An 8,495-nucleotide genomic window follows, 5' to 3' on the forward strand; every position below is an offset into this window, starting at 1 on the left:
GTTAATTCTTAGGTAAATCTTCCTCCTTAGCTAAGAAGGAGAGCTCTCCCACCTTTCTGAAGAGCACTTCATGTTGGGGGACTTCTCTGGTAACTACCACTTGTAGTAGAGACATCTGCAGTTTATTGGTCGGTGTCACATAGGAGGGATGAAATATTTGTCTTTTTTACGTCAGTAGTATAGGGTGAGATCTCCACACCTTCAAAAAATATATATTTATATAACTAGAGAGGTGACTTATAACGTTTCTATGCATTAGTTCATCTTATTGACTCATACATGTCTAAGAATGAAATATTTTCTTGGGGATTTAGGGGAGGTTACTAACCAACTTAAAAAAATGCCTTACAACCACTGCTTCTTTCAATACAGAAACATGAACTACATATACTTTAATATACAAAACCCCATCCTCATATTCATTTGTGAAGCGAACAGAGTCGGGGGGGGAGGGAAGAGGGAGGGAAGATCAGACAACCTTGCAGCAGCATTCAGCTTTGCTAAGTGTTCCATAGCATCTTAAATATTATATACAGTCTTTCTGAACGATACAAACTGGCTTCAGAGTTTGTAGAATTGTAGCAGTAAAACCCAAAACAGTTCTAGGGAATAGTCTTTTGGCAGCATAGCAGGTGTCCAAAGTGAACAGTCACTTTTCTAGTATTTTTCCAGAGAATAAGAGGATCTGTATAACCTTTTGCAGCTATTCGAGGAAGTCACCACTCCTCCTGGGTGGAGATTGCTGGAGATTGTGGTCCTTCTTGTTCTGGTTTTTCAGTGGCAGACTTTTTATTGCTACAGCAAGGTTTGAAGAGATGAGTGTCTATGAGGACTTCCCCAAAACGCCCTTTGTAAATAATGCCACAGCAGACCTTTTGCCTGGAAGAAGGGGCAGGGAGAGAGACAGATGGTTTATGAGCTTAGAATATATAGAATTTACAGATATACAAAAAAAATTTGTTTGACCCAAGGCACTACTTTTCTGAGCCTCCAGCTCAGAGGCTGGGAGGACAGGCTGCCCAGAAAGTCTGTGTGTAAATGCACATTGCTTTGGGAAAAAAAACCAAACCAAAACAAAAAACGCAACACAACAAAACACAACCCACTACCAAACCTATGTCTGCACAAACTGAGTCTCCCATTTTGCTTCCCAGAAGTTTCAGACAACTATCTGGGCTGAACTAACCTTGAATACAGTGCACTTGCAAACACTATTTGAGAGGATGCAACAAAGTCAGAACAATCTCAAGAGAGCAATTAGCTAAACAAGGGATTACTGTGTCACAACAAGCAATAAAAGATAACAAGCTCATCAGCTCCCAGAAAATCTTGTAGGTTTCCTCCCACTCCAGACTTTTTATTTTAATTACTACCATCACAGGTCAACCAAATCAAATGCTGTTTTGCTGGCAAGCTGAGAACACTATTGTACTTGGTAACGCATCACGTCTACAGAGCGCAGTTTTCAGACAAGATAACAACAGTCAGGAATATTATCTGTAACTCCCTAAAACACAAAAATATTTTCCAGCAACTAGCAACTGTATTAGTTTTTAGGGAACTGAAAGGAGACAGGGGAAAATGTCTTAAACACATGGCATTTCTTTCCGAAGGCAGATACTGTATAATACTCTGCGACTTAAATTATATCCTTAAAACAAATTAAAGTTCAGCAGCAGAAAAATTCATGAAGAAGCAGAATGCAGCACCGTGTATGTAAATTGCTGTCTGCAGTGAGCGAATATTCTGCTGCTATTTACCTTTTCCAGTATGTGAGATCTAAAAAGGAAAAAACTGGTGTTCTGCTGGACCCAGCGCTCATCTCTGTGTCTGAGCCATCGTCAGACTGGTTACTGTAGCAGGGCGACTGAGCTGGGGAGGCACTGGAAGTGGTGCTGTGGGCATCGGAATCTGCGGGAGAAAGAAGGAATGCAACAATCAGGACATGCATCCGATGACTTGTCCTCTTCCTGACTTGTAAACGGTCACATGCAGATTGGGAACAGAGATACAGAATACTTTTAATTAAGAAGAAAAAACCAGTATCAGCAACCCATTTTTCACTTGCCTCTGCCAGTTCCAACAGAGAGACTATTTGTCAGCATTTGAGAGAGAGACCTCAGAACTGGAGGGGGTGCTTGTACACAAGGGACTGGAAAGAAGTTCAGGATCATCACAGTTCCTGGCTCTCAAACACGGCCTGTACAGGCCATGCTTCAGCCAACATCCTAGTCCTGTTCTGGAATCACTGGAAGATCCTTGAAGATGATGGGGGTCTGTGCTTCACACGTAGCATGTTCTCTCTCACTGTAAATCTCCTTTCTTATCCATTCAGTTGAAGTCTTGCAAAGCTCTTCTCATCAGTGCAATGGCTTAGGCAGTATTGAGCTCTTGCTGGATCGAGACTATGAACTATGGACTCCAGTGCAGACACAAACCTTAACAGAGGGTGTACTAGCCTACCTTTTAGTTACAGTTTCTGGCACCTGCACTAGCACTATTAGGTTAACTACAGCACGTTGAATGAGGAGACACGATCTCTTTGGGTCAGGGCCTTTACTGATTCTTTGGAGAGCTTTTCCTTCAGGTCAGGTAGGATAATTGAAAGAGAGAGAAGACCAAGTCAAGGAACAGTTAAAAAGCTGGTTTACTTTAGAGGAAAAACCTAGAGTACTGACATATATTTAGAGCATAACTGGCAGATGGCTTTGTTGGAAAGCTATGAATCCAGATCTATTTGAGGAGTGCTACTGGAAAGAAATCGAGAAATCAAGACCAGCAGAGGAAGGTGTAAGGAAACTGTACAGAGGAAATGCGGTAGGAGTTTAAAGGGGGGGAAATCTAGGCTAAATAGAAAGCCTGGGTTGAAAACACATACGGAATAAAAAGACTGACAGTGGTATCAACAGAATTGTGCTGAAAACAGGCATACTGAGGGCAGGAGGAAACCTCTTCCAACTTCAGTTTCAATTAGGGTCTTGTCCAAGAAGTTCCTTCCAGAAACACATTGTTCAAGTGTGGGGCATAAGCTACAGCTACCTACATTTTTAAGCCAGGCTTCCCACTCCCCCCTTGCCATTTCCCCACCCCTCTCTCACAGCCCACCCTGCACACAAGCTCCTCCTCTTCATCCCACCCCCTCCCCAAGCCCTAGGAGGAGGATGAGAGGTTGTGAAAACAGGGAGTGCCCAAATGTGTGAGCACATAGTTGAATCTAGATGGTGATTCAGCTTGGCCAGTTAACAGGAAGCTATATTAGGGGAGGCCAAAGTTTATTGCCAGAATTCTCTTTGGATCTACTTACTGTGCCGCTTGAATTCCTTTTGCAGTTTGCTGATTTGATTGCTCTTTATTCTGCTTCCAGACAGAGTTTTCATTTTCTTTGGTTTCAATGTTGTTTTAAGACTGGGTCCAGCCCTGGCATCTACCACCTACAACACAGAAAATGCATGCATAATCCTTCTGCATCATGCTGAGGTATTGCTCTAGCCAAGGTACCTGTACTGACTTAGCTGAAGGTGTTCAAAGCCAATTTAGTTAAACCAAGGCAGTTCTGTGCACCAACACTCATATGGTTCATTTAAATCAGGTTTGCAAGAGGCCGAATCTGTAGGAAAAGGCAGCAAACTGATTTAAAAAGCATATTCAATTCAACTTTTGCCTTCTTCATATTTTTGACAAATTCGGTTTAATGTAAACCAGTTGTTTAAGCCAATACAGGTTCAGTTTAGAGTGTCTGCCAAGCATCTGCCCTGGCATTTAAAAAAAATCATCAATTTAACTTCTGAATAAAGCTAGTGGTAGTAACAACCATAGTTCTGGCTCTCATTACCATCAAGGCTTCCAGAATAAAGGTTATAAAATACACAAAGAATCCTGCTCATCTTCCCAGCCTTAGGCCTAAACTGAATTAGATGTATCAAAACAGAATATATGAGGGGGAATAGCTGCAAGATATTAGTCATTGTAATTATCTGACTAAACGACATTGATTTATGTGTTGCCTGAGCAAGTCACCTTGCTTGTTCAAACTATTAAAAAAAACAAACCAAAACCAAAAAAGAGCAACCAATTTTGGACAGAGGCCAAATTTGACATGTTTTGAATATCATAGGAGACTTTTGGACAAAGTTATGAGTTTGTGAAAACAAGGAATTACAAGATATATTAGTCTGTGACTCCATCCTGGGCTTGCACAATCACCATCTGCACCTAAGCCAAAGGTGCAAGTGACAGATAAAAGCCATGTAACCGGAAATACTTCAGGAAGGATTTAGAGATGCTGAGGATGGGAAGGGAGAGTGTGATGGAAACAGTAAATCCCAAACCCTTGCCAGCATGCTCCTCTCTAGCAGGATGGACTAAAGACAGGGATGAGTTTGTTTTGGGGTGGAAAAGAAATAAATAGTTGACTAACGTGATTCCAGTTTTTTTTTGATCCTGCTGGCAATTTTTTCCATCTTTTCACCAAAAGGACACATGCATTGCAAATATCTCCTGAGCGGGCCTCATGGAGCCTGGTGAAAACAAAAGCAAAAATCACTTTACAACAGTTAATAAAAGCACCCCCCACTTTGACAGCAGCAAGAAGCATAAAAATTGTTGGAAAAGAAGGGTTCTCAAGTTCTGTTTTTCCGGCATTACAATTAATCTGGGGTGCTCAAACATCGCCATTTAAAGACCAGGCCTGACTTTCGGAAAGCTTTCTTCCATATAGAAGTACAAGGTGGTGTGATCTGCCTCCAGAGCGGTACTGAAAACAGTCTCATCACCTTCAGTTGGTTGGTTTTTTTCCTTAAACAAACATTCCTCCCCCAAAAAAAAAAACAAAAGCAAAAGAAAACAAAAGTCACACCACAAAAAACCAAAATACCAAAACCAACGCACAGTTCCAGTGGTTGGCTGGTTTGAATGAAGAGGGAGGGAGGAGGAGTAATCATACACCTTGAATGTGCGTTTGGGAACAGACCTCAGAGATTTGACAAAAGCTTATTCAGCTCTTAACTTTCTCACAGAGCTTCAAGGATGAGTAACAAATACCAGCCAACATGCTCCTGCATAAGAGTAGGATAAGGTTTCAGAAGCAGCAGTCACTGGAATGACAGCAATACTCGCTCCCTTTAACATGTTTTCTTCATAAATCAACCCTACTGCTAATCCACACTAAAAGAAATATAAGGGGGATAGAGCTGTAGAACAAATAGAACTGTAGAATTTTTCAGCTATTTAAATGGGAAGACTCTGAAGCATTTATAGATGAATGGGGCAGGCTCAGATAAGCCATTATTTGCTCAGTGTTAAAGACTGCATTTTTACCTTGGCAAACATATTTCAGATAGCACAAGACCAAAGGCCCTGGTATACTACAAGCTTCTTTACCGTAGTTCACAAAAAAAGGCAATGTGTTTTCATACAGTCTTTCCACTGGCAAGGACAGTCGCCAAGAAATACGACAAGGAAATTGTCAGCACCAGATTTATGTACAAAAATCCATGGTAAACACAAAGCACTATAAAGTTGTGCATGAAAAGAGTGTTTCTAGAAAAAGGGAGAGGGAAATATTTCTACAGATTGCAAAGATTTACACATATGAAGTTAGCAACTTCAGAGAAGAGTAGCAACACTAATATGTACATATAGCTTTTAATATGATGCATGAAAGTTCCAACTGGGCCCAAGATTTTAATGAGAGGTAATCCAACAAGACTGGAATTAAAAAAAAAAAAAGCAGAAAACATTTATTGACAACACAGATGTTTTCCACAGGAAATAATTTCATGGAAAACCACAGAATAAGCAGGAGAAAATCTTACTGCCTCATAAAAAAAAATCAAAATAAATACAGTAAAAAAAAAATAGAAGCTATCAGGGACACAGGTCTATACAGAATTTCGAAGTTCTTAGAAAGTATTTTTAAAAGTTAATAGGTCACAACAGGTAGGTGCAAGAAATCACGGGTATTTATAGTTTTGCCTACCAATGTTTTCAAGTAACATTATGTGCAACATTGCCCAATTGGAAAGCCAAACACTTGATGCTCACTTTTCATCAGAATGGGTTTCCAATGAGAAGTTTTAATAATGTCTTGATACACTGTATTTGAACAAAGGCACCAACACTTGAATGAAGGTACTGTGCATAAAACCTGCTGGAACTGCTAAATATTCATCCATCAAATTTTCATTAACATTCTTGAATCTTCAGAGCCTCTCAGAGCAAGAGCGCATCAGGTTCGTGGCTTGGGGGTTAACACCATGACTGACCACGATGTTGATTAAAGGAAGAATCTTACCCAAAACAATTCTGGAAATCCTTTTCATAACGTTTGCTGTCAGTGAAACGAGAACTGGAAGACTTAGCTCTGCAAATACAGCAGCCCTCTATACTCCGATACATCTTCGGTTTGTGAAAGCCAAACATCTTTTCCTCCCAGCTGTGGCCTGTGAAAACAAACAGGAACTGGTGTTACTTATCACTGGTAGATACTGAAAGAAAAACCTGGGCAATTCACTGGGCAAATCAAAAGTAAATTATAATTCAGGATGGGAAACTGCTAGATTAGGCAATAGCTCTATTCTGCATTGCCCCTGAAGAGCAGATACACATGGAATACACTTATAAAAATAATTAACAAACAATTAACAACAGCTGGAATATTAAGCAATACCCAGCAGGACTCATGACAAGCTCATTTACTTCACAATTCTACTCTAAGGGCACATCTACAACACCACAATCCAGAGGTGTGAGTGCAGCAGACTCGGTTAATGAAAGCCCCATGTATGTGGTGGGGCAGACTGGAGGACCCTGCCCAAGCCCCTGGGTAAGCAGCTGGCAGCTGAACCCTGGGTCACTGGAGCTACCTCATCATCACCACCCGTGTTTGCTGGAAACATCCCTGCCAAATTTTGTGAAAAGTGAGGAGGAGTAATTTTAAATGAGCTGCAGTCATACCCCTAGGCTGTAGGGCAGACATACCTGAAAAGCCGCTCTAAAAACAGGAGGGCGGGGTCCCACCCAGCCTTCCTTGTGGCCACCTCTATACCGCGGGACCCAGAAGCACTGCTTGACTCTCAGGTCTGGGTGAGCATCCCAGCCACATCCCAGTGCCGTGTCAGCACAGGCTCAGTTCTTGCCCTCCCGCCTTCCCCACCCTGCTCTTGCCATGGGAAGAAAACCCAGAGAGGAAAGGGATTGGGAGCAGGATCCTGGGGCGCTCACCGCGTATTCCAGCCATTGCCAATGACGCCGGAGCAAAAGGTGCTGCATTTATTGGGAAACTGTTTCTCAACCATCAGCTCAGAAAGCCAAAAGCCACGCTGCTCATGTGGGTCTGTGTATCCTTTTCAGTACACCTAGGCTGGGCTTTGCTATCAGAGCAGGTAACACACAGTGGAGGACTCTTCCAGGCAGAAACTTTTAAAGTCAGTTACAAGTGGATTTACTGCAGTCACCACAACAAAGACTCCTTCAACACACAATGTCCACACCACCAAATCAGTTCTCCCAGGCCCCAGTTACACCCCAGCCCAGGCTCCTGTTAAACAGAGTCTGACACCGCATGATAAGCTGTCAGAGCAAATAGAGCTCCCACAGAACTTCAAAAAACCAAACCAACAACTGAGCAAAGCTGGTGCTTTCCTGGCGCTGGGCCTGGACACATAGCAAGTCCTCACAGGTCACACAGCATCTGTCTTATACACACAGGTAGGGACTGTTCCAAGATGTTCTCTTTCAAACAGACCACAGTGCAAGATCTGCCACAACCACCTGCTGCAGGAAGCAAGCAGCAAGCTCTCCTGCTTATCACACGCTAACTTCTCAGACAGGAGACAGGCCACCGGCTGCAGGAAGCTCCCTGAGAACAGGAATCCACTGCTGAGAACTTCTGCTTTTCAAAAAAAATTAAAACTACAGCCACAGAAATAACACAAGATTTCCCTCTCTCCCCTTAACAAAAGGCCAAGTTGTTATATACTTGTAGAAGCAAACAGCAAACTACCTCTTCTCCCCACAAATGCTGCTGAAATACCCAGTAGCAGCTTGGGCAGGACTTTTGGGAGAACAGCATCTCCATAATTTGTGGACAAGTCTGGTGAGAGAGAACTCCCAGTCACTTCACAGTCTCAGGGACTGTCAAGTCCCAGTAACTCAACTTGGGTTACTGGTAAATGTATCAGGCATAGGGATGTGTCCCCAAATCTTCTACCTGCAGGAAGATAAGGAGCATAATGCTAACATCCTCCAGAGGGACAGAGAAAATTAACCTGAAGTCTTTAGTCTGCAGACTTGCCACATCACTACAGCAATAAAATAATTTGAAAAGCAGCTTCAGGTGAGTTCAAAAATATGCTTCCACAAAATGACCCATAACTAGCATCATGCTTACCTTACTGACAGAGATTGCATGTGATGGAAGAAAATCCCAAGTATTTTTGCAGGACCACAGCAAAAGCTAGTAAACTACCCAGTCCTAGTCACAGCCTTCCACACAG

General features: G+C 42.3%; 1 protein-coding gene across 1 annotated transcript; it reads right to left on the minus strand.

Moving 5' to 3' along the window:
* Positions 1-716: 716 nt before the first annotated feature.
* SINHCAF (SIN3-HDAC complex associated factor) lies at positions 717-6,420 on the minus strand (the record flags this gene model as incomplete). Its single annotated transcript, XM_080345071.1, has 5 exons — positions 717-879; positions 1,761-1,911; positions 3,305-3,431; positions 4,418-4,517; positions 6,293-6,420. The coding sequence occupies 5 exons, from the start codon at positions 6,418-6,420 to the stop codon at positions 717-719; spliced, it is 669 nt and encodes a 222-aa protein (XP_080201197.1).
* Between the last annotated feature and the right edge of the window lie 2,075 nt (positions 6,421-8,495).

The sequence above is a fragment of the Nesoenas mayeri genome (genome assembly GCF_963082525.1).
Source record: "Nesoenas mayeri genome assembly, chromosome: 1".
In the NCBI taxonomy this organism is placed as follows: Eukaryota; Metazoa; Chordata; class Aves; order Columbiformes; family Columbidae; genus Nesoenas; species Nesoenas mayeri.